Source organism: Carcharodon carcharias, chromosome 7 (assembly GCF_017639515.1).
Source record: "Carcharodon carcharias isolate sCarCar2 chromosome 7, sCarCar2.pri, whole genome shotgun sequence".
Taxonomy (NCBI): domain Eukaryota; kingdom Metazoa; phylum Chordata; class Chondrichthyes; order Lamniformes; family Lamnidae; genus Carcharodon; species Carcharodon carcharias.
In genome coordinates this window covers 42,735,719-42,763,124 of record NC_054473.1, presented here as the reverse complement: position 1 = coordinate 42,763,124, position 27,406 = coordinate 42,735,719, and the positions used below count along the sequence as shown (strand labels likewise).

The 27,406-nt window shown below is 40.4% G+C and overlaps 1 protein-coding gene across 1 annotated transcript in view; it reads left to right on the top strand.

The window, feature by feature from the left end:
- cfap20dc (CFAP20 domain containing) overlaps window positions 1-27,406 on the top strand; it is a 557,307-nt gene that overhangs the window by 38,635 nt on the left and 491,266 nt on the right. Inside the window, exon 3 of the mRNA XM_041191616.1 lies at window positions 9,739-9,832. Coding sequence (XP_041047550.1) covers window positions 9,739-9,832 — 94 coding nt within the window. The remainder of the gene's footprint in view (window positions 1-9,738; window positions 9,833-27,406) is intronic.

Here is a 27,406-nt window from a genome sequence, read left to right as displayed (position 1 = left end):
TTGTCATTTCTGGTGCCTAGGTTGATGCAAGGTGGTCCATCCAGTTGCAGTCCTCTTTTGTGACTTTGTCGTGGTTTTTTACAACTGAGTGGCTTCATTACAGAGGGCATGTAAGAGTCAGCCACATTGCTGTGGGTCTCGAGTTACATGTAGGCCAGACCAGGTAAGGACGACAGATTTCCTCCCTAAAGGACATTAGTGAACCAGATTGGTTTTTTTACCAGATGGATCGCTGGTGGGCTCCAGCATCTTCTGCTCATCGAATGTCCATGATGTGAGCAAAGCCCTGGCGTCTAAGCACCGACTTCTGCATGTCACAGTTGTCAAGATGCGTTCTAGGCAGGCGTGCTTTCCTAGTGATGTGGGTGGACGATCCAGCATAGGTCAATGAGCAGGCTTACTAATGATATGCTGATGTATTACAATAAGGCTCCCAATGTCCGGAGAACGTGGCCCACCATCGGACTGAGCAGACAATTGCGAATTGGTTTTGTGCTGTCACAAAACCAATCATGCCATATTGTCCGCTCGTGCCACTGAATATGCCTGACGCTAGCGGTCATGGAAGATCTTGGTCGTTGTCTTTTCATTTTGAGAATACAAAAAGGTATGGCTCATAAGCCAAATTTCCCTCTGGGATTTGGTTTCCACAGCAAGTAACACTGGCTGTGGTCATAACAAATATGGGGGCTCTTTGCGGGATTGTTAAAATTCTCTGATTGGGTTGGAGTTCGTGAATCCAAGGGGTGTGAGTACAAGAAGAACATTGAACTTGGAAGGAGTTTAGTTAGACTGCAAAATGGCTTTGGCAATTGCTACGACTTTTCTGGGAGTGGAAATTGTAACTGAGTATTTGAAATCTCTGACTAAAACTCAGTTGAGAGAATTAGCAAATCAAGTGCAGGTAAAAATGAGAGCGGAATTTCGTAAGGCTGGTATATTTTAAGCACTTCTCCAGCTTTTAAAGTTGGAAGAATGGATGCCTGAAACTAGTGTGTCACAGCTGGAGATAGTAAGATTTCAGTTGCAGTTGAAGCAGCTTGATATGGAAAGAGATAGAGAAAGGCAAAAGCTTGAGTTGGAAGGAAGAAAAATGAAAAACCTAGAGTTAGAAAGAGAAGGAAAAAGACAGATGAAAAGAAATAGAAACAAAAACCCTTCAATGGGGGGAAAAAAGGAGCAGGAAAAGGAAAAGAAAAGATTGAGAGATAGAAATGCGGAGACTTGAAATTCAGAGAGAGAAGTTAACAATTGAGCAAAGAGAGAGGGAAAGAGATGGAGAACTTCAGAGATAAACAGTATGAATTGTCTAAAGTGAAACTTAGAACGAAGGAAGAAAAGAGAGATTGATTCAGATGCTGACTTTGATTCCTTTGAAGAATTTAATTTAACTAAAAATCTTCGGTTCGTGCCTAAATTTACAGAGGATAGAGTGAGTTGAAAGATATTTAGCCTCATTTGAAAAGATAGCTATGAAATTTAATTGGCCAAGGGCTGCTTGGACTATCATTAGTGTTTTTTCAGGTACAGCAATGAGTATGTATGCAAACTTATCGAGGAACAGTCTGCAGACTATGAGCAAGTAAAGAAGGCAATATTAAATACTTATGAGCTTGTCCCTGAAGCTTATCAGTTGAAGTTTCGAACTCTTAGGAAAAGACATAATCAGAATTATGTGGAGTTTGCAAGAGTAAAAGAAATTATCTGGGATCAATGGTAAGGGTAATAAAATTAGATGAGACTTTTGAAAATGTAAGGGAGGTTATGATTATGGAAGGATTTAGAAATAACATTCCAGTAAACATCAAGACATATTTAGATGATAGACAAAGCATAAAGATCTGGGGAGCTGCAGTTTTAGCCAATGTGTATGATATTTCCCACAGAAGTTGAGTGCAGGAAAAGAGTTAGATGGAAATCAGGAGGGAGGTTGGAGATTTAGAAAACCTGGTGATGGTAAAAATGCTAGTAATAAGGATCAAGCTGAAGGGCACCAGTCTATTAAAGGTGGAAAGTAGAGTTGAAGGAAGGAGACAGATATGTTGTCATTGCAACAAAGCTGGACACACGAGATCAAGTTGTTGGAGGTTAAACAGAAACCAATTGTGGTAATTGGAACTCAGAAAAGCTTGGAAATAGGACTGTGGGCTCTGAGATCCAGAGGTAAGATAAACCAGTGATTTATGTACAGGTGGATCAGGAAGAATCAGTGGTAGCTAGAGAGGGGGGAATGTGTTCACAGCTTATCCAAGGGAGTTCTGAAGGGCAGGTTGCAGAGATGTTCAAAGATTTTACATGCGAAGGAAGAGTGTATCCACGTGTACAGGGAAGAGCAGGAAAGGATGTCAAAATTTTAAGGGTTATTGGTGCTAGCCAGTCCTTAATGTTATGGGATAATACTATCTGTTGTCCAGAAGGGTTATTGCAGGACAAAATATTAATTAAGGGAACCCATGGTGAAGTCAAACATGTTTCACTGTGTAAGGTAAATTTAAAATGATTTGAAGAGAGCAGAGGCAATTGTTGGGGTAGTACAAAGATTGCAGAGGTTCAATTCATTCTAGAGAATGATATAGCTGGATCACAGGTATTGACGGTGCCTTCTGTACCAGAGCAGCATGTTGAGACACAATTAAGAGGTTTTACAGAAAGAGCATAATGGATTGTTTCCAGATTGTGTGGTGACGAGGTCACAAACACAAAAGTTTAAACAGGAAGTGGAAGAATCTAAAAGACTGGGAGGATGCTGAAATTCAGTTGGATCAATCTTTGAAAAAATTACTTGGAGAATATTCAAGAGGATGAGTTTGGGGTGTGTAGTTCAGTGAAGTTAGTGGAATTAGAGCAGAAGGATTCAGATTTGAAGCAGTTTTATATCAGTTTTATATCAGTTTTATATCAGTTTTATATCGTATTAATTTATGGTCATGAAGTAAGGGAACCACTCAAACTGATTCAGGAGAAATTAGGGAGTCAAAGTTCTGAAACAACTCCTGGATTATGTGATGAAATTCAGGGAGTGATTATGTGATGAAATTCAGGGAGTGATTATGTGATGAAATTCAGGGAGTGATTATGTGATGAAATTCAGGGAGTGATTGATTAAGTAAGATGTGTGAACTAGCTAGAAAACATTTAAAAATATCTCAAGCTTATTCTGAAACAGAAACAGAATACATTCCAGAGTGTTATTACATTAAGAACAAGGTGTTAATGAGGAAATGGAGACCACCTCATGTTTTGGTAGATGAAAAGTGGGTACTAAGTAGTGATACCATCTGGGTACCAAAATGAAATTTTGAGTGTGGCTCATGAAATTCCAATGGCTTGACATTTGGGAATTAGGAAAACTCAAGCTAAGGTACAAAAACATTTCTATTGGCCTGTACTAAATGAAGATGGAATCAAAATCTGTCAGACATGCCGCACATGTCAGGTGGTAGGAAAACCTCAGGCAGTGAGTTAGCCTGCACCTTTAATTCTAATTTCAGCATTCGAAGAACCTTTTAACAGGGTCCTGATTGATTGCGTTGGCCCCCTCCTTAAGACTGAAAGTGGAAATCCGTACTTACTGACAATCATGGATGTGTCCACAAGATTTCCAGAAGCAGTGCCTTTAAGGAAAATTATAGCAAAGGTGATTGTAGAGGAGTTAACCAAAATAAATAGTCGGATCAGGGATTGAATTTCATGTCACAGCTGTTTAAAGAAGTAATGAACAGCCTAGAAATAAAGCAATTTAGGTCGTCAGCCTATCACCGTGAATCACAAAGTGCCTGAGAAAGGTGGTGCCTGGCTTTAAAGACTATGATTAGAGCATATAGTCAAGACTATCCACATGATTGGGATCAAGGGATTCCATTCTTCTTGTTTGCTATTAAGGGTGTCCCTGAAGAGTCAGCAAGGTTCAGTCCTTTCGAATTAATTTATGGTCATGAAGTAAGGGAACCACTTAATCTGATTCAGGAGAAATTAGTGAGTCAAAGTTCTGAAACAACTCTCCTGGATTATGTGATGAAATTCAGAGAAAGATTAAGTAAGATGTGTGAACTAGCTAGAAAACATTTAAAGATATCTCAAGTGATGAAGGCAAAAGGGCATAGGCTCATAGTTTTGTGGCTGGGGAAAAAGTGCTGGTATTGTTCAGTGTCAGGCGAACTGTTGAAGGCAAGGTTTGAGGGACCTTAGCAGATCGAAAAGAGGCTGATTGAGGGTAAACTATGTAGTAAATACCCCAGATAGAAGAAAGAGTCAGTGAGTGTGCTGTCTAAATATGCTCAAAAATACTTTTGACAGTGAGAATAAATAGGAGGTGGTACTGGTAGTTGTAAGTAAGAAAATGGGGTTAGAAATTAAAGATTCTGAATTTCATCTTCCTTTGATTAAATTGGGCAATGAGAAACTGCTTAAGAATCTAGATGTAATATTGGATTACCTTCCAGAAAAGCGTCGGAGTGATTTAAAAGAACTATTGCAGTCACGCAGCAATTTGTGGAAATAAATGGGGAAAACTTATTTAGATATACATGGTGTTTATGTGGGGAATTCAGAGTCAATAAGGCAACACCCATATGGATTAAATCCAGTAAAATTAGCTTGAGGAAAGACATTTAATGTATGCTTCAAAAAGACATCATAGAGCCCAGTCACAGTAATTGGAGTTCACCCATTGTAATGGTGCCAAAACCGGATGGATCACCAAAGATTATGTATTGATTACTGAAACGTGAATGCAGTAACAAAAGGAGATATCCTATTCCATGATTGGAGAATTGTATCGAGAGAGTGGGACAGTTAACATTTATCACAAAAATTGACTTGCTACGAGGATATTGGCAAGTACCCTTGTTGGAAAGAGCAAAAGAGTTATAAGCTTTTGTGATGCTGGATAGTTTATATCAATGCAAAGTAATTCCTTTTGGTATGGAAAATGCACCAGCAACATTTCAGAGACTAACAAACAAAGTGCCTGAGGGACTGAGCAATTGTGCTGTTTATATTGCTGACTTAATAGTGTTAGGTCAAATGTGGGAGGAACATTTTACAACATTTAAAGGAACTGATTAACTACAGGAAGCCAATTTTGTTGTGAATTTAGCTAAAAGTGAATTATGAAAGCGCAAATTACATATTTAGGCTGCACCGTTGTGCATGGTCAATTAGCCCCACAAGATGTGAAAGTTATTGTGGAATTTCCAGTGTCGACAGCGAAAGAGGAAGTTTTGAGATTTCTAGGCATGTGTGGATTTTATCGGAAATTCGTGCCAGAATTCAGCAGTGTCATTGCTCTGCTGACTGGATTGTTTAAAAGGAAAACAAAAAAACTCCAGTGGACACAGGAGTATCAGAATGCATTTGACAACTTGAAAGCTGTACTAACGACTACACCCGTTCTATAGCACCTGATTATACAAAGCAGTTTAAGTTGGCTGTTGATGCCAGTGATGTCAGTATTGGTGCCATATTGCTATAAGATGGACAACTACTAATTGAGAAGTAGGTAGGATAATTGCTCATGGAAGTTGAATGTACACAAGAAATATTCAGCTAGAGAGAAAGAGTCTTTAAGTTTGGTGTTAGCTTTACAGCATTTTGAAGTGTATGTTGCAAACAATTCTTCAGAGACAGTTAGTTATACATACTGGCTGTAATCCTTTGAAATTTTTGGAAAAGTTTTGGAACAGAAATGCAAGACTGTTTTGGTGGAGTTTATTATTGCAACTGTTCAGTTTACAAATTATACGTGTGGCTGGATGAGAAAATTTGCTTGCTGATGCATTGTCAAGAGTTTAAAATTCAAAAGAACTTAGGTATTGGCAAATGGAGAATGGATTGGAATGAACTCTATTTTTACATAAGACTTGTGTATATATTTTCATGGTTAATGCATGTACACTATAATGTAATAGTTTTGTTTGTATAGTTAAATGTAAGGAAGAAATGGTTGAAAAATGAAACCATTTTTCTGGAATGATGATGGTTTGTTTTTTGCTAAGGAGGGAGATGTAAGAATGGACTTTTTTAAAAATTGGGGAAATTTTGTTATTCTGTAAAGAAAGGTGTGCATGTGTGTTAATGAAGCTGGGCCGAGATTGATAGGTGTCAGCTTATATGGGGGGCTTGAATCACAAAAAGGATAGAGGTATTAAATTTGAGGTACAAGTAAATAGGTTAGATCAACAATGCATTTTTAGATAAGTTGAGAATTTGTTTGAATGTGAAAGGGCAGTCAGAAGTGCCAAGAATCATGTTTGCATCTTGCAAGCGTTCCATAGGTAAATAGCAGTGAATATATATTTTCTTGACCGGAAAGCAAAGACAAAGTAGAGACATAAAAGATTTTGTATTTGGAAGGATTTGATAGCAAAGAGGTGAGAGAACAATGGAACCAGAGATGAAAGGGGGAAAAGGGTATTTTAGAGTTAATACGGAGAGCTTAGGGTGGCAATAGCTGGAGCTAAGCTGGGAGCTATTATCTCTGGGCTAAAAGGAGGCACAGTTTGAATCAATCATCCAGTCAAGCCAGAAAAGCCTTGGGTTGCAACAAGTAGTTTTATTCTGAAGCTGATTCCACTGCAGAATGAATGAGGTAAGAGGTCATGTGGTATGCCTTTATTGAAGCTGCAGCAGTATTCCTTGTGTAATATTACTGGATTTCCTTTATAGTTAACATCTAGAAGGGAGGGTTGCCTTACTTGTGGGTCTGACCAAGTAGAGAGCCTTTTTGGTAAATGTTTTGTAAAACTAACTTTAATTGTGTAACTGTAATTTTGTGTGCTTAAGTTTCTTTTATTCTTATAAATAAAACTTTTACTTTTAATTTTTAAAAACCCAAAAATATTACTGGACCTCTTACTGCTGAGATTGGTACGTCAGCTTCTCATTTTCAGAATACAAAAAAAGGGTATGGCCCATAAACCAAATTTCCCTCTGAGATTTGGTTTGCACAGCAATTAACACTGGCTGTGGTCATAACAACAGTCTTACTTGGACAATGTCATAATTAGCTGTAAGAGGCCTAGGCAGAAAGGTGCGGCTATTACCAAGGATGAGATGGAACAGCTGAGGATTCTCATTGGACAGCTCAATTGGTTAAGCATACGGCCAAGACCAGATGCAAGTTTTCATGTGCTGGAACTTAGTTTTGTCATGAAAAATCCGAAGGTGGAAGACATCTTGAGAGCGAATAAAACTGGTAAAAAATCAAAAATAGAGAAGTGTATGCTGAAGTTGTCAGCTTTGGGTGACCCCAATAACATGAAATTAATCATTTATAGTGATGCCTTGCATGCAAACCTTGGGGATAGATTTCCTAGTGCAGGCGGATTCATGATCCCTCATGGGAGAGAATGGGAAAAGCTGCCCTTTGCCACGGGAGGCAAAGAAAATAAGAGTCATGAAGAGCACACTAGCCACTGAAACTCTTGCTCTTGATGCTGTTGATATGGTATTCTATCTGTCCAAAATCTTGAAGGAAATGCTATATAAAAAGAAACTGAAAGAACAATACCAATAGAATGTTACATAGATAACCTATCTATGTGGCATAATGTGCATTCTGCAAAAAAGTGTAAATGAATGAAGGCTTAGGATAGACATTACCAGTTTAAAGCAGATGCTGGAGATGAAAGAAATCTGAGCTATGGTGGGTAGACACTAGTCATCAGCTGGCGGATTGTTTCACTCAGAAATGCCCTCTACAGAAAAATTGTTGAAAGTGCTACAAGAAGGATACCTTACTATATAACAATGGGGAATCTAATTTTTTTCCCCATATTTATGTCTATGTACCTTTGTCTAAATATTTTTTTTCATAAAAGAAAGGGAATCTGGCAATGTTAGAAATGCAGGCCCCTTTAAACCAGGACAAGCTTCAGAGTGAATTGAGAGCAGGTGATGCTCATTGAAGCCTGTGCTTAAGAGCTGGGATTTTCCCTAGTAGAGGATTTTTTTGCTTCTGGACAGGGAAATCTAGAGCTTCCTGATCCAGAAGGAAAGATTGGAAACTCGTGTTTGAACTGAACTGTAGTTTAACAATAAAACAGTTGTGATTCACAATGTCTTCTGCCTGATTCAGTAAATGGATAGCCACCTATTAAACATTCTGGAGTCAACAGCTATCCTCTTCACAATCAACCGCACGGCCAAGTTTTGTCATCTGCAAATTTCCCAATTATATCTCCCACATTTAAGTCCAAATCATTAATAAATACAACAAACAGCAAGGGACCCAACACCTGAGCCCTGTGGAATGGTACGGGAAACCGCTTTCCATTCTCAAAACTGATCCAACTCGCCATGTTCCCCTGTATCCCATGGGATCTCACTTTTCTGACCAGTCTGCCATGTGGGACCTTGTCAAATGCCTTATTAAAATCCATGTAGACAACATCCACTCAATCCTCCTTGTTACTTCCTCAAAGTATTGATTAAGTTAGTTAGATGCAACCTTCCTCTTTTTTAAAAAAAAAAGCCATGCTGACTATCCCTGATTAATCCATTCCTTTTTAAGTGACAGTTTATCCTAACTCTCAGAATTGATTCTAATAATTTGCCAACCACTGAAGTCAGATTGACCGGCCTGTAATTATTTGACCTACCCCTTGCATCCTTTTTAAATAATGGCACAACGTTCGCAGTTCTCCAATCCTCTGGTACCTCGCCTGTATCTAGTGAGGATTGGAAAATGATCCTCAGCATCTGCAGTGTTGGTGCAGACTTGATGGGCTGAAGGGCCTCTTCTGCACTGAGAGATTCTGTGATCTGCTATCTTCTCCCTGGCTTCCTTTAACTGCCTGCGATACAGTCCGTCCAGCCCTGGTGATTTATCCACCTTCAAGGATGACAGTCCCTCCAGCACTTCCTCTTTCATTATTCTTAGTGTATGTAATACATCACAGTCCCCCTCTTAAACTAGAATGTCTGCATCATCCCCCTCCTTTGTGAAGACAAAGTACTCATTAAGAACCCTGCCCACATCATCTGCATCCACACATTAATTACCTTGTACACCTCTGAGAGGTCCTACCTTTTCCTTAGTTATCCTCTTGCTCTTAATGTACTGCTAAAACATCTTTGGGTTTTCCTTGATTTTACCTGCCAATATTTTTGCATACCTTCTCTTTGTTTTCCTAGTTTTTTTTAGAATTTCACTCCTGTACTTTCTATACTCTCTGAGGCTTTCCACAGTATTAAGTTTTTTTTGTGACTGTTATAAGCTTTCTCTTCTTGCTTTATCTTACCCAGTATGCTTCTGGACTGCTAGGAGGCTTTAGATTTGGCAGTACCGTCCTTTTTCTTTGTGGGAATAGATCTATACTGATGTTGGAGCATAATTGATGATTTACATAATAGTGGATGACAGGCTAATGAGCATTGCAAGACTTTTGAACTGTAGATTTAACCCCTTTTCCATCCCTTCACTTGGGCGTTGATATTTCAAAGAAGTTGTGTTGGAGAAAACTTAAGTGGAATAGTCTTTTTTAATTTGGGGCTTGAGGACAGCTAGAACCCATTTTCCTGTATAGGCCATATGATTTTGAGAACTTTGAGATAATTCTGTTTATCGTGTTATAGGTTTTTTCAGATGGCAGCAGTGTATTGAGCATGGCTTTTGCTAATCTACTAACTTAGCTTTGTTTTATCCTGTTCTGTTCCAGAAATGTGTTTTAGTAGAAGTTCAATGAACATGCTTTAATGTTACTTTGTTTGCATCTCAAGTGCCCTTTATTGTTTCAGGTTTTCGATAAAGAAGTGAAGAGCTACGTTTATATACTGGAAGGTAGCGGTCAAAGAAACAAGATGCAATTGCCTAAGGACAGCAAACAGACACGTAAGTAATGGAGCAGCTTTTTTAAAGCGATCTGTTTGTTATTGCTCAAGCACAATGTATATAGAATAACAATCAAAATACAAGCTTGGAACTAATGTGCAAAGCCATAGACTCCAGTGCATTATCCTTGACCATTTGTTATGGTGTATGATACATGCAAGCTACTTACATTCTGTTCAAGAGAAGAGAAGTTAATCTGAAGTGCGTCATGTTGGCTATGAGGGAGAGGCTTGTTAATAAAGACCAAAGGGCTTTTTTTCTTTAATCATTCATGGGATATGGGGGTCACTTGCTGAGCCAGCATTTATTGCCCATCATGAGTTCCCCTTGAGAGGGTGGTGATGAGCTGCCGCCTTGAACTGCTGCAGTACGTGTGGTGTAGGTACACCCACAGTGCTGTTAGGAAGGGAGTTTCAGGATTTTGACTCAGCGCCAGGGAAGGAACGGCAGTATATTTCCAAGTCAGGATGGTGAGTGACTTGGAGGGGAGCTTCCAGGTAGTGGTGTTCCCGTCTACCTGCTGCCCTTCTAGATAGTAGTGGCCGTGGGTTTGGAAGGTGCTGTTGAAGGCGCCTTGATGAGTTCCTACCGTATATCTTGTAGATGGAACATACTGCTGCTGCTGTGCTTTAGTGGCGGAGGGATTGAATGTTTGTGGATGTGGTGCCAATCAAGCGGACTGCTTTGTCCTGGATGGCGTCAAGCCTCTTGAGTGTTGTGGGAGCTGCCCTCATCCAGGCAAGTGGGGGGTATTCCATCACACTCCTGACTTGTGCCTTGTAGATGGTGGGCAGGCTTTGGGGGGTCAGGAGGTGTGTTAATTGTCACACTATTCCTAGTCTCTGACCTGCTTGTGTAGCCACAGTATTTATATGGCCAGTCCAATTCAGTTTCTGGTCAATGGTAACCTCCAGGATGTTGATAGTGGGGGATTCAGTGATGGTAATGCCATTGAACATCAAGGGGCGATGGTTGTTTTCTCTCTTGTTGGTGAGGGTCATTGTCTGACACTTGTGTGGTGTGAATGTTACTTGTCACTTGTCAGCCTAAACCTAGATCTTGTCCAGGTCTTGCTGCATTTGGACATGGACTGCTTCAGCATCTGAGGAGTGGCGAATGGTGCTGAACATCGTGCAATCATCAGCGAACATTCCCACTTCTGACCTTATGATGGAAGGAAGGTCATTGATGAAGCAGCTGAACATGGTTGGGCCTAAGACACTACCCTGAGGAACTCCTGTAGTGATGACCTGGAGCTGAGATGACTGATCTCCAACAACCACAACCACCTGTGCTAGGTATGCCTCCGACTAGTGGAGAATATGCCCCCTGATTCCCATTGACTCCAGTTTTCCTAGGGCTCCTTGATGCCACACTCGGTCAAATGCGGCCTTGATGTTAAGGTCAGTCACTCACACCTCACCTCAGGAGTTCAGCTCTTTTGTCCTTGTATGAACCAAGGTTGTAATGAGGTCAGGAGTAGCCCTGGTATAACCCAGACTGGGCGCCAGTGAGCAGGTTATTGCTAAGCAAGTGCTACTTGATAGCATTGTTGATGACCCCTTCCATTATTTTACTGATGATTGAAAGTAGATTGATGAGGCGATAATTGGCCAGGTTGGATTTGTCCTGCTTTTTGTGTACAGGACATACAGGGCAATTTTCCACACAGCTGGGTAGCTGCCAGTGTTGTAGCTGTACTGGAACAGCTTGGCTAGGGGTGCAGCAAGTTCTGGAGCACAAGTACTATTCAGTACTATTGCTGGAATATTGTCAGTGTCTGTAGCCTTTGCAGTATCCAGTGCCTTCAGCTGTTTCTTGATATCACGTGGAGTGAATTGAAGTGGCTGAGTGATACTGGCAACCTCTGGAGGAGGCTGAGATGAATCATCCACTTGGCACTCCTGGCTGAACATTGTTGCAAATGCTTCAGCCTTATCTTTTGCATTGATGTGCTGGACTCCCACATCATTGAGGATGGGGATATTTGTGGAGCCTCCTTCTCCAGTGAGTTGTTTAATTGTCCACCACCATTCACAACTGAATGTGGCAGGACTGCAAAGCTTAGATCCGATCTGATCTGTTGATTGTTGGATCGCTTATGCTGTTTGGCAAGTAGTCCTATGTTTTAGTTTCACCAGGTTGACACTTCATTTTTAGTATGCCTGGTGCTGCCCCTGTCATGCCCTTCTGCACTCTTCATTGAACCAGGGTTGATCCCCTGGCTTTATGGTAACGGTGGACTGCGGGATATGCTGGGCCGTAAGGTTACAGAATGTGTTTGAGTACAGTTGTGCTGCTGTTGCTGGCCTGCAGCGTCTCATGGATGCCCAGTCTTGAGTTGCTAGATCTGTTCAAAATCTCTCCCATTTAGCACGATGGTAGTGCAACACAACACGATGGAGGGTAACACAACACGATGGAGGGTATCTTCAATGTGAAAGTGCGACTTTGTCTGCACAACAACTGTACAGTGGTCACTCCTACAGATGCACCTGCGGCAGGGAGGTTGGTGAGGATGAGGTCAAGTATGTTTTTCTCTCTTGGTTCCCTCAACACCTGCCGAGCTATGTCCTTTAGGACTCTGCCAGCTCTGTCAGTAGTGGTGCTACCAAGCCACTCTTGGTAATGGGCATTGAAGTGCCCCAACCAGAGTACATTCTGCACCCTTGCCACCCTCAGTGTTTCCTCCACGTGGTGTTCAACATGGAGGAGCACTGATTCATCAGCTGAGGGAAGGTGGGTACTTGGTAATCAGGAGGTTTCCTTGCCCATGTTTGACCTGATGCCATCAGACTTCATGGGGTACGGAGTCGATCTTGAGGACTCCCAGAGCAACTCCCTCCCAACTGTATACCACTGTGCTGCCACCTCTGCTGAGTCTGACTGCCCGTGGGACAGGGCATACCCAGGGATGGTGATGGTGGTGTCTGGGATGTTATCTGTAAGATATGATTCCATGAGGATGACTATGTCAGGCTGTTGCTTGATGAGTCTCTGAGACAGTTCTCCCAATTTTGGCACTAGCCCCTACACGTTAGTAAGGAGGACTTTGCAGGGTCGACAGGGCTGAGATTGCTGTTGTCACTTCCGGTGCCTAGGTCAATATCAGGTGGTCCATCCGGTTTCGTTCCTTTTTGTGACTTTGTAGTGGTTTGATACAGCTGAGTGGTTTGCTCGGCCATTTCAGAGGGCATTTAAGAGTCAACCACATTGCTTTGGGTCTGGATTCACATGTAGGCCAGAACAGGTAAGGACAACAGATTTCCTTCCCTAAAGGACATTAGCGAATGACTTGACATGACTTGTTAGCGAAGGAGAACTATGAGCATTTATTATGTAAATGTAAAAAATTTTATAAGCATTTACATGTCTATACAGGAACATGCTGCTTGTAGAGGTACATTTTAATAAGGAGATGCACCATCTATATTTTATATAGGGTAATAAATTATTAATTTCACATTTTTATTTGTCTACATCATTTTCCCAAAATGAAATGTCATTTTTTTTAAACTAGTCACCTTGACCTCGTCGGCCAGGAATTATACTAATGAAGCTCTGAGTCAGCTGCTTGAGGTTACATGAAAGCAAACCCCAAGACAAATCTTTCTGTTTTTTGGGTTTCCCATGAAAAAGTGTGGTGAGTTGCTAAGGAGCTCCACACGTTGAAACAGCTGTGATCAGATTTCGGAATAATTGGAAATATTGAATCTGTACTTGTGCTAGTTTGAGATTCATATTTAATCTCCCCAGCCAAGCGAGCTTTGCTTATTCTTGGTAGCTAGATGCAATGCTTTCTGATAGTCGATTAGAAAAGAACAGCTGGCAGTAATTAATAGAAATACCTCATGCGTTTAACAGAAGACCATATTGACTTTAATTGAAGAAATGTGTGCCATCAGTGATCTTATAGACTTTTAATGAACTGTATATCTGTGACAGCTATTTCTCTTTTACTCTATCCCATTTGGACACTTACTTTCCAAGAATTAGGTGACCTCCTTATTCTTCCTGCTAAAATGACCTAGGTCGCACTTATCTATTTTGAAGTTAATCTGCCTATTATATGTCCGTTCTGCCAATTTTTAATTTGTCATTGTCCTCCTCTATTAACTACAACCACTAACTTGGTATCATTCATAAGTTCTGAAATTTTAATTCCAGTTTGAGTTCAGACTTTTTATGTAAAATGGTGAGCAACAATGGTTTCAACACTGATCCTTGTGGGACAGCATTTCCTACCATTTGAGTACTTTTAACCCCTTTTCTGTTTCTTGCTTTGTAACTAGCTCATGCTCCATTCTGCTATGTGTCCCTTGACCCCTCATGTTCTGACTTTAGGCTGACCTTATCGAAGGCTTTTGGAAATACAAATGTATTGTGTCTACTGCATTACCCCTATCAATAACTGCTGCTTCAAAAAATTCAGTCGGGTTGGTCAAGCATGACCTTCCTTTTTAGAATCTCTGTTGACTGATCTTTAATATAATTTCAGTTTCTAGCTCTTTATTACATCATTAAGGATGCCATTAACTTTTCACCGGCATTATGCCAGTTGGTCTACAGTTCCTTGGACATATTATGAACGTATGAACATATGAAATAAGAACAGATGTAGGCCAGTCGGCCCCTCAAGCCTGCTCCGCCTTTCAATAAGATCATGGCTGATAAAAGCAAAATACTGCAGATGCTGGAAATCTAAAAAACAAAACAGAAAATGCTGGAAAACCTCAGCAGGCCTAGCAGCATCTGTGGCGAGAGAAACAGAGTTAACGTTTCGAGTCGGTACGACCCTTCTTCAGAGCTGAAGAGGTGGAAATGTGATGAAATTTATACTGTTTAAGTGGGGTGGGGCAGGTGGCACTGAATAGAAGACCAGGGGACAAAGGTGGGGACAAAGGAGGGATTGACAAAGATGTCATGAACTAAAGGACAAAGGGAGTGTTAATGGAAGTGGCAAGGCCTAAAAAAGGTGCTGACAATGGCATAAAGGTAAGAAAGTAGAATGTGATAATGGCAGAACAAGGGTAGCATTGTGTGAAAGAACAAAATGGAACAGGTAACAGATGGCCCTGTAGGGGGAGGGTTGGGGGAGGAGACGGTGGTGGAGAGAAAAAAGGATAGAAAATGGGATAGAAGGGGATAAAGAGGATAAAACCACAGATGATTAAAAATAAGTGGATGAAAAATAAAAATTAACCATTACCTCTCCTCCATCCTCACCCCCTTTTTATCCCCTTTTTCTTACATTCATTTTTATTTTTCATCTACTTATTTTTATTTTTATTCATTTATCCATGGTTTTATTTCCTTTTTTATCCCTCTTCTATCCCATTTTCTATCCTTTATTTCCCCCCACCCCCTTCCCCTACAGGGTCACCTGTTACTTGTTCCATGTTGTTCTTTCACCCAATGCTACCCTTGTTCTGCTACTATCACATTCTGCTTTCTTACTTTTATGCCACTATCAGCACCTTTTTTAGCCCTTACCACTACCATTAACACTCCCTTTGTCCTTTAGTTCATGACATCTTTGTCAGTCCCTCCTTTGTCCCCACCTATCACTGACCTTCTATCCAACTCCACCTGCCCCACCCCCCCTTAAACAGTATAAATTTCATCACATTTTCACTTAGCTTCAGATCTAAAGAAGGGTCATACTGACTTGAAATGTTAACTCTTTCTCTCTCCAAAGATGCTGCTAGACCTGCTGAGTTTTTCCAGCATTTTCTGTTGTTGTTTAAGTTCATGGCTGACCTGTTTATGTTTCAAATTCTGCATTAGCATCTACCCGCTAACCTTAGATTCTTGCTAGGCAAGGGAATCAATCTACCTCCACCGCCTTCTGAAGCAGAGTTCCAAAGTCGCATAACACTCTCCGAGAAAGAAATTCTCCTTGTCCCTGTCTTATAAGGGCAACCGTTAATTTTTAAAACCGTGCCCCCCAGTTCTGGACTCATCCACAAGACGAAACATCCTTTCCATGTCCACCTTGTTAAGACTGTTCAGGATCTTTTATACTTCAATCAAGTCAATCCTAAACTCCAGCAGAAATGAGCTAAGTCTGACCAACCTTTCCTGATCAGACAAACCGGTCATTCCAGGTATTAATCTGATAAACCTCCTCTGAACCACCTCCAATGCATTTACGTCCTTCCTTAAATAAGGAGACCAAAACTGCACTCCTATCTCTCTTCCAGTATTAAGAGATCACATTAGCTGTCTTCCAATCCTCTAGCAATATTTGTAAGATTATCACTTCTACTTCCAATAACATATACTTTGGAATAAGTACTAATTATGAATTCAATAGCATGGTGTTTAAATAGAATAACTATCATGTTTTTATACAGGCAATGGTGTTGAACTGTCACTTAAGTTTTTAAGAAGTGTGCAAACTTTTCTGATATTGAACGAACAAGAATACAGAAACTATGTTTAATTAAGAATTGGAATGTGCACTATTATTTTTAACTTATACCAGATGTGAATTTTCACCTTGGTGTCTTGCTCAGCAGCTAGTAGTAAATGTTTGTAATTGGGTATCCCCAGTGCTGCTTTAATGTCTGAAGGATTTTAAACTTAAACCGGAGTGATATTTGGATGATGTGATAAAGGGTCGGTATTGAACAAGATTTACTCTTTCATTTAAGCTTGCCATATATTGTCTTGTGCATTTGACTAATTTACAATATAAACATCGTTCTACATATAATATCTTTCCATTAAAAAAAGGCTAATTACACCACAAAATAAATGTACATTTTATTTTCTAGCCGTTCTTCTCAAAATTACAGGCTGCACAAGCAGTTGACACAAACACAGCTGCAAGGCTGACAACATTCAAGAGGGTAGGGCATTTTCCTTGGTTCTAGTTTTGGTAAAACTCCGTATGTTGCCTAATTTTTGTGCCTTTTCTGAATTTCAATGATTCTATTTAGAACTTGCGCATGGATAATGTAGCGATGATATTGGACTGCTAATCCAGAGGCCTGGACTAATGACCTGGAGACCGAATTTAAATTTTATCACAGCAACCGAGGAGTTAAATTGAGTTAATTAAATGTGAATAATAATAAATCTGAAATAAAAAATCTATTATTAGCAACGCTGACCATGAAATTACCAAACTGTTGTAAAAACCTATCTGGCTCACAGATGTCCTTGAGGGAAAGAAGTCTGTTTTTTATCTGATCTGCTGATGTTTGAATCCAGACCTGTTGCAAGTGTGATTGATTCTTAATTGCCATCTGGAATGGCCTAGCAGGCCATTTGGTTGTATCAAACCACTATAAAAAAGTTTCATAAAAATAAAACTGGCATTGACCAAGGCACCGGACATGACAAAAGCACACCAAACTCATTGACCCAGTAAAGCCCATCTTGCTAAAATTGGAAGCGCTGTCCGACAGACTAGCTTAGCAACAGCCTGAAATAGTCATACATGCAAAATCATACCTTTCAGACAGCATCCCAGACTTTTCCATTACCATTGTTGGGAATACCCTGCCCCACTATGGGACAGACCACCAAAGTTGTGGACACAGTGTTGTTGGGAGCGAGTGACCCTGGAATCCCTCAACATTGACAGCAGACCCATGATGTCTAATGGGGCAAGGAAACCTCTTGCTGACTACCACCTTCTGCCCTCAGCTGGTGAATTAGTAGTCCTCCATGTTGAACATCACTTGAAAGAGACAGTAAGGGTGCACTCTTGGTGGGAGATATCAATGTCCATTATGAAGAATGGCTCGGTAGCACCATTACTTACTGAAATGGGCAACTCCTGTAGAATATTACCTGACTGGGCTTGTGGCAGTTGGTAAGAGAGTGTACATGATGGAAAAACTTACCTGATCATATCCTCACTGACCTACCTGTCAAGATGAATCTATCCATGGCAGTATTGGTGGAGTAACCACCACACAGTCCTTGTGGAGATGAAGTTTCATTTTCACATTGAGAATATTCTCCATGTTTTGTGGCACCGCCACAGTGCTCCAAATGGGATAGATTTAGAATAGATCTAGCAACTGCACACGGATGTTGTGTTTTGAGCTGTGCCCTTAACAGCAGAAATGGATTCTGCCATAACCTGTAACTTCATGGTGTCATGAAGCTATTCATGTATATAATATTTTGGGAAATATTTTTCTTTTAAAGTAGAAGTTTGTCTGCCGGCTTGTTTTAATTGGATTAAAGCCAGTCTGGGTGCTTTGATGTGTACTAGTTCTGATATGTAAGAGAGATAGCGTGCATTGGCATTTTTTGAAAAGAGCATTCAGGAATTGGGGTGGAAATTGACACCTTTCTAACAGCAACCAAGTAATATGTTTATATTACTAATAAAATTGGTATAATGAATGGGGTTTCATTGTTGAAATTTTGAAGCTCAGATTGGTGAGACAATTAGTGGTGGTAGGTATAACTTCAGTAGTTTTCGGGTGTGCAGACAGAGGTAATGTAAGATCAAAAGGTAGCTGCAAGCCTCCAACTGGCTCCATTGTGATGAGAACCTCATTTAGAATTCGTAAGATGAAAATGCTTTGCCTGATGTTTGGTTAAGTCTATGGGTTGCTGTTGCCTTAATGGAGATTAGTTTGGGAATTTGTTACAAGTTATGATAGTAATTTATAGCCATGTGTATATGTTTTAACCTGTGTGTATACGTTTTAACCTGTGTAAGTTAATAAAATGTTTCACTCAGTATAATGTAAAACTTGAGAACTAGTGGTCTGATTCCTGAGTTAGAGTCGCATCTCAAACATAACACTTAAAATTATTTGTTATGACAGTTGTTTAAGGCTTCCCTCTGGGATTTTAAAAATAACTCTGTTTTACCAACCGCATCGGTCATAACAATCCCTAATTCTACCATTACCATCAAGTTAGGGAACCAACCCTGATTCAATGAGGAGTGTAGAAGAAAATGCCAGGTGCAGCCTGAGGGATACCCATAAAAGGAGGTGCCAACCAGATGAAGCTGCATGAGGATTACATGCATGCTAAAGAGCAGAAGCAACAAGCTTGTAGACAAGAGCTGAGCAATTGCACAACTAATGAATTTCATTAAAGCTCTTCAGACCTGCCACATCTAATTGTGAATGGTAGTGAATTATTAAACTAACAAGCAAAGGGAGCTCTATGAACACCCCAACCGCCAATAATGGCAGAGCCTAACAGGTAAGTTCAAAAGATGAGGTTAAAGCGTTTGCAAATACTTTCAACCGGAAGAGCCAAGTGGATGATCCATCTTGGCCTCCTCCTGAGGTCCCCATCTTCACAACAGTTGTATTTCAGCTAATTCAATTCACTCCACATGTTACAATTATGAGGTTTATAAAATTATGCTTTGGCACTGCCTTTAAATTTAAAGGTAAAAAGAAGGGGCTCGTGTGATCTGTTCTGAAGTGTGCCTGACATTAAGCCTGAGTGGTTGATTGATAGAGATCAAAGGAAGTCTTAGGTTCTTTTACTGGGAAGAAGGTGCAAAGAATTTATGCTTGGAGATGATGGCAGTAGCTTGTGTGTTAACATTGGAGACTGAGAGTCTCAAGTTTCAGAAAAGTGTTGAGACTGTCAGGTTGAAAACTGTTGTGCTTTAAACTGCCCATTTGGTTCCAAGATGAAAGGACAACTAATTAGCATTCCTACCTAGAAACAAGGCCTATGTGTGTCACATTACTATGGGGAAGAATGCAGAGGAATGTATTACAGGCTTTCCTTGAATATCATAGACAGCGTTCTTAGGCTGTCTGGACCTGGGAGCGAGGAAGCAATTAGAAGCTGAAAAGTTCCTATGGTTTGCAGTGCAGGAATGCAGGTTGGAGCTTGTGCTTGGGTGGAAAAGATCAAATTCATGGGGAGTTAAAATGAGGCTAGAGGGGCTACCTAGCTTGAGCTAAAGCGAGAGTCTCTAGGAAAAGGCAACCAAACTGTGAAAGACAGTTCCAAGGTTTCAAGTTATCATGTTCAGAAAAGAACAGGAATAAACTCTCAGGAGCCAAGAACTGCTTGGGATCAATTCTGAGAAAATTGAATGTCTGCATAAAGGACAGTGCAAAGCATACTGTGAAGTGTATTTTTTTTTTTGGTTGGGTTAAGAAGGGGGGTATTCTGCTTTCTGGTTTGAAGTATAAGTTGCCCGCAAAGAGTGTTTCGTTCCACGTTTTTAGTCCTTTGTTAAAGTAAACATTTTAAAACATGAAACCTTGACGTGTCATTCTTTCAACTATTAACTGGAAGTTTGAATTTCTTTATAAAAGTTATCCTTCTCTATAAGGGGCTGTAGCAATTGAGAGTTCCTTGCTAGACTTAAGGTCTGCAGGCTGAGATGAGGCACTGCCTTTGGCCAGAGTTTGAACGAACAAGATTTCACAGAGACTTTTGTTGTATTCATTGAGAAGTTTAAAAATGGCCATGTCTATTACTGAAGCTTTCCTCATAAGAAAGGGCTTGTCTTTTACAGCCTTGCAACAATTAGCAAAGGTTAATTTGAAGGTGATAGCAGAAAAGTTGGAAATAATTGAAAATAGTTGAATGTAGGCACTACTAAAGCAGAAATAGTTGAGGCATTGGCTCAACATTTGAACATTGAGGAAGGAAGGACTAGCCAAGATACAATGCAGATTGGGTGGCTAGGGTTCAGTTACAAATGAAGCAACTTGAATTGGAAAGAGATGGAGAGAAACAAAAACCTGAACTCAAAAGAGAGAAATGCAAGAACTTGAATTAGAATTCCAAAGGGAAGAAAGAGAGACAAATTTCAAAGATCAAGAGAAGCTAGGTAATTTGAATTCCACAGAGAAAGGCTTTGATTATGTGAACTAGGGGAGGGGGTAGCAGATTTGATCAGGGGTCAAGTTTAAGTCCTGGTTTTGATTTGGCAAGGGATATTTGCTTAGCGCCTACATTCAGTGAGGAAAGAGTTAAACTTTATTTTGTATTGTTCGAGAAAATTGCTGAGAAGCTAGTTTGGACATGAGAAATTTGGACAATCCTCTGGCAAGGTGTCTTGGTTGGAAAAGCATTGGAGCTTTATTTGATTCTTTCAGATTAACAGTCCACAGATACTGATATACCCATTAAGCATAGCAGTCTCAAGTGTGAGTTAATCTCAGAAGTTTACAGGCAAATTTTAGAAATCTGAGGACAAGCCAGAATTAGACTTTTGTAGAATTTGCTAAAGGAAAAGAAATAATATTTGATCAATGATATAGGGTGATGAAGTTGGAGCGAGATTTTGAAAACCTTAGAGATATTACTGGAAGAATTTACAAAGCAGTACTCCTTTAGGAATCAGGTCCCACCTAAAAGACTAAAATTTCTAAAATGAGGGTGTTGCAGTTTTAGCTGACAGTTACGAGCTATTGTACAAACATGTGACTGGCAGAAAACCATTGTTTTCAAACCCCCACACAAACTGTAAAGATAAATGAGTTGATCGTCAACAGAACACTAATTACAATGATGGGAATAGCAGAAATGAAAAGACCAATGTTTCACAGAGGTGAGTGTGTGTGGGAGATAAAACAAAAATCAAGGAAAGCAACATGGTTTTTATTGTCATAAAACAGAACATGTGAAAGCTGACTGCTGGAGATTGAAGTTTAGCCAGTAGTTTTTGTGGACGTGTCTAATGTTTCTCTAGAAAGTATTGTGCCAGTGAATGAAGCTTCTGATAAACCGATACCATCTAATGTATAAATTGGGGCATAAAAGATTATGGGAGTTATATATTTGAAGATGAAGTAACTCAAGTTTTGTCTGTTAAAGGAACCATAAAAATTATTACCCTTTGAGATGCAGGGTCGGCTCAAAGTTTGATGTCAGCAGAAGATATGAATTTCTCCAGAGAATTTGCTAAATATGTCTTGATACAGGGCACTGATGAAAATTGTTTACCTGTTCCATTGTGTAGAGTTAATTTAAACTGTGCTTTAGTCAATGGGTCTATTATCGTTGGAGTGGTATCTAATAGATAATGTTGATTTCATACTAGGAAATGACCTCATGGAAGATGAGTGTTGCCATCTTTTGGGGATGGTAGGCAAGCCCATTGAAATCTGAGACTATTTGTGATCCTGCTGTAGAAAGTGCTACTTTGACTTAAGATGTGTCCAAAAAATCAATAGCTCAGACTTCTGAAAATAAAGAACGCTTAAGACCTGAGACTGGCAATAGAGTTACAGCAGCTGCAAATGAATTTGGTCTGTTTCAGTTGAACTTGCCTGCAGATTCTAAGCCATAGGTGTCAAAATGGAATACAGCAGCAAAATTCCAGGCTAATGGATAACCAAAGAGTCAGCGCTTTGAAGCAAAAAGGATTTGTAGCTAATGCTGACGCAGTGCAATTACGGGGCCACTTTAAAGTTTTGAAGAATAAAGTAACACTCCAAAATGAAGCTGTGGCTCTTGCTTGGAAGGAATTGGACAAAGCTCATCCTGAATGGGAGGACGAGTTATATCGAGTGTAAAAAAAACTGGGAGAGCTAATTTAAAAAGAATATCAGAATTTTTTTATCGTAACATAATCTCAACAAGGCTCTTAAAGCAAAGGAGAGCCATTATCCTGCTTTTAAGGAAGAGAAAAGATGACTGAGGTGAGAGTGACTGTCTTTGACATCAAGGCAGCATTTGATCGAGTGTGGCATCAAGGAACCCCAGCAAAACTGGAGTCAGTGGGAATCAGGTGGAAAATTCTCTGCTGGTTGAAGTCGTACCTAGCAGAAAGGTCAAATGGAAGGAGTCATGTGACCTGTCCTGAAATATGTCTGACGGTCAGTCTGGATGGTTTGATTGTTAGAGATGACAGCAATAGCCTGTGTTAACAGTGGAGATTGTCTTCAGGGCCCCAGAAAAGTGTTGAGAATGTTAGATTGCAACAGTTGTGCTTTAAATTGGCCATTTAGTTCCAAGATGAGAATTGAGGCCTCAAGGATAGCTAATTAGCATTTCTGCCTAGATACAAGGCTCATGCGAAGCACATTGCCATGGGGAAGTATGCAGAGGAAGCCAGTGTAAAAATCAAGTTACAAGTTTTCCCAAAATATAACTGAATATCAGTATTTTCAGTCTGCCTGGATCCAGGAGGGGAGGCGGTGGCATTGTGGTATTGTTGCTAGACTGGTATTTCCAGAGACCTAGGGTAATGCTGTGGGTACCTGGGTTTGAATCACACCACGGCAGATGGTGAAATTTGAGTTCAATAAAAATCTGGAATTAAAAGTGTGAAGTCTGATCATGAAACCATTGGTAAAAACCCACCTGGTTCACTAATGTCCTTTAGGGAAGGAAATCTACCGTTCTTACCCGGTCTGGCCTCCATGTGACTCCAGACCTCCAGCAATGTGATTGACTCTTTAATTGCCCTTGTTCAGAGGGCATTATGAGATGGGCAATAAATGCTGGCCTAGCTATCAACACCTACATTCCATGAATGAATAAAAAAAGAGAGAAAGAGCAGCTGGAAACCAAAGATATTTGTAGGGAGTTAAAACAATGCTGGAAGACATGTCTAACTTGGCTAGCGAGAGTGTCTCTGAGAAAAGAGAACCTCACTCAGAAAGACAGTTCCAAGATTGCAAGTTACGAGTTTCCAGGCTGAGAAAAGAACAAGAATATAAACCCTTGGGAACTAAGAATCACTTAGACATTCAATTTTTCCAGAATTAATCCAATGTAAAGGATACCCTTTTAAAGTGGTTTATTTTTAAAGGGCTTTATTTTTTATGTCTGGGTTCCATTTAAAGTGCAGTGTTCCCTATATTAACGGGAGAGCATTGTGATGTCATCGCATCCCTGATGTGATGATGCCATCACGTCCTGGCCAGGCCCAGTGATTGAGTAGATTCTGGCTTGTGATTGTGTTGTCACCATCTTGTCCTTACTGTACATAATAAGAACATTTTTTTTGCATTTTCAGGTACCCTGCTGTACTAAAACTTAATTTTGAAACTTTTTTTTACTGTACCCTGTACTAGTTCAGGAACTCTGTGGACGTTTTTTCTTTTTGAAAGAATTCTTCATTGCATTATGGAGTACTGTATGTACCAGAGGAACAGCAATGGAACTTCTGCTTTTGAAAAGAATTCTTTGCTGCACAGGGATATTTCCCTGTGCTGTAAAGTACCTGTGTATAAATTTATACAGTATTCGTTATATTCAGTGACTACTTTTATTTTGCAAGTTACTTCAACTCGGAATACACAGTACTGCACATGTAGGGTACAGTGTTTCTATTTTTATATTGATTTTGTGGGCAAAGAGTGCCCTCTGGAACCTAACTCTGGCTATAACATTGATTCCTATGGGAAACCGCGTTTCACTTAAAGTGGTGATTGCACAATGTTCAGCTTCATTCACAACTCCTCAGATACTGAAGTAGTCCGTGTCCAAATGCACGGACCTAGACAGTGTCCAAGCTTGGGCTAACAAGTGACAAGTAACGTTTGTGCCACACAATTGCCAGACAATGACCATCCCCAACAAGAGAATCTGACCATTTGCCCCTTGACAATCAATGGCATTACCATCACAGAATCCCCCACTATCAACATCCTGGGCATTACCATTGACCAGAAACTGAACTGGACTAGCCATATAAATACTGTGGATAGAGCAGATCAGAGGGTAGGAACCCTGTGGTGGGTAACTCACCTCCTGACTCCCCAAAGCTTGTCCACCATCTTCAAGGCACAAGTCAGGAGTGTGATGGAATACTCTCCGCTTACCTGGATGAGTGCAGCTCCAACAACACATGGGAACACCACCACATGGAAGGTCCCCTCCAAGCCATTCACCATCTTGACTTAGAAATATATCACTGTTCCTTCACTGTCGCTGGGTCAAAGCCCTGGAACCCCCTCCCTAACAGCACTGCGCACGTACCTACGCCACATGGACTGCAGCGATTCAAGAAAGCAGCTCACCACCACCTTCTCAAGGGCAATTGGGGATGGGCAATAAATGTTGGCCTAGCCAGCGACGCCCACAGCTTGTAAATGAATAAAAGAAAGTTTCAAAAATTAGGCGCAAACAGCGGCTTTTGGCAGTTGCCCCTGGACAAAGAATCCAGACTGCTGACCACTTTTATAACCCAATTTGATCCTTATTACTTCAATAGTCTACCATTTAAGAATTGTTTCTGCACCAGAGGTGTTCTAGGGAACGGTTCTCAGACCCTAGAAGGTATAGAAGGAGTAATACGCCATATGGATGACATATTCGTACATGCTTTGAGGGAAGAACCTGACCGTGGAGTGACAGCGGTCTTCAAAGTTCTACGAGAAGCGGGTTTGACATTGAACGCGAAATGTGAATTTGCAAAACCAGTGATTAAATTTTTAGGGTACTGTGCAACAGCCGACCCATAGAAAACTAAGGTAATTAGAGAGTTCCCATAACCTAAGAACCTTATAGAGCTGCAAAGACTCCTTGGGAGGGATGGTTAACCAAATAGGTGAGTTCCTACCAAATTTGTCAGAAACCAATGAGCTTTTGAGATCGCCGTTGAGACAAGGTCAACAGTGATGTTGGAATATGGAACAGCAAAATACTTTTGAAAGGATCAAAGATTTTCTAATTTCACCTGAAATTCTTGTGCATTATGATCTAGAATTGCTGACCATAGTAGTAGCAGATGCATCATCTATATGTCTGGGTATAGTTTTGTTTTGAGTTCAAAAAGATGGTGAAAGAAGACCTGGTTATGATTCCTGAAGATCATTCTCAGACACAGGGAAAAAGAATGTGACAAATGAGAAAGAAGCATTTGCAGTAACATTAACGTATGAGAATTTCTCAGACTACGTGATGGGGTTGCGGTTTCAAATTGACACCAGCCACGAACATTTGATCCCGCTTAACCTAAAGGAGATTGCAAAGATTCGATGTTTCAGGCTAAGACTGATGAGATATGATTCAGTGACTGAGTACCTCCAAAGGAAGTACCAGTGCATCTGCGGTTGTCTATCAGGAATACCAGTCCAAGGAACCAAAATGAGAGATTTGAATTTCATTGAGGTGGAAGTACATATTTCACTCATAACCAAACACTTGCCAACTACTGAAGAGATTATAGGAGATTATAAAGCACAACAAGATGATGAATGTATCTAAATATTGGAATACTGTCAGAAAGGATGGTCAAATATACTCATAACCCAGTACTAAGCTAGTACTTCAAACAGAGAATGAATCTTATGATCATAAGACATAGGAGCAGAAATTAGGCCATTTGGCCCATCGAGTCTGCTCCACCATTCAATCATGGCTGATAAGTTTCTCAACCATTGATGATTTCTTAGTTTTTAACGACAGACTAGTCATCTCTAAAACACTTCAACTTGAGATTCTCCAAAAAATTCATCAGGGTCACTTGGGGATAGCAGACTGTTGAGAGCTAGAGCCCAACAGTCAGTCTGGTGGCCAGGCACTAGTTCTAGAGAAGAACTAATATCGAATTGCCTTAAATGTGCAGTGAATAACCACTGGCACCCTCCACCTTTCCATTTGAGGCGACGAGAGCGCCTGGGAATGGATTTGTTTAAAGGCAAACTATTTATCATCGTCAGTGATTGCTTCTCAAGATGGATTTAAGCGAACAGATTGCACAGCGTCATGACGGGGGCTGTCTTTCATTCACTGAAGAGAATCTCTGATACTTGGCATTCTGGACATTGTAGTGTCAGACAATGATCAGCAGTTTGCTAATGAATTATTCCACAACTTTGTGAAGGAATATGGATGTTACTAGCTCACCTAGATATCCTCAGGCAAATGGAGAAGCTGAAAGGGGAGTTTGAATAATCAGAGTTGTTGAAAAAGAATGAAGACATTAACTTAGCTCTTAGTTGCAGAAGCGCTCTGCTACAAAACAGGCTCTCCCCATTAGAGTTGTTAATGGGAAAACAGCTAAATGCAACTCCCAGCTCTGCAACAAAAACTGCCATCTAATATTACCTCATGATCATGAGAGAGCTAAACGACGCGAGGAGCAAGAAAGACACAAACAGGCTGGTAACTTCAACTTCAGGCACAGAGCACGCGACTTAAACTGCTACAGCCTGGGGAGAGAGTATGGATGTGAGACCAACAGAAGAAGGCATAATAATGGAGGGAGCTCCCCAGTCAAGATCTAATAGGGTTGAGATGGACCAAGAAAATATAAGGAGAATCTGAAGCGCCTTGATATCCTTGGAAAGGAAGCCAATAGAAACTTGGGCTTACTATTCAGATCTGGATGGAGACAAGGAACAAGAAGCAAGACAAAGCTCTACAGCTACCCAGGAGAAGGTCACTCATATCAAATGGAGAGAGTGCAGATGGTCCTTGACCTCAAATGAGTTCAGAACAAGATCTGAGAGAATGGACAAGGCATCTCAGACTATCCCTGTGAAGTCTGAGATTTTCACCCGATCAGCTTGAACCTGGGCCCCAGAGGTAAAGCCACAATGTGTAAACCAATAATCCTTACTTAAACAGAGCAAATATTGCATTTATAAGGGATGAGTCAATTATTTCAGAATGAAATTAAAAGCGTTTTAAAGAGGTCACAATTAACTGTTTGAA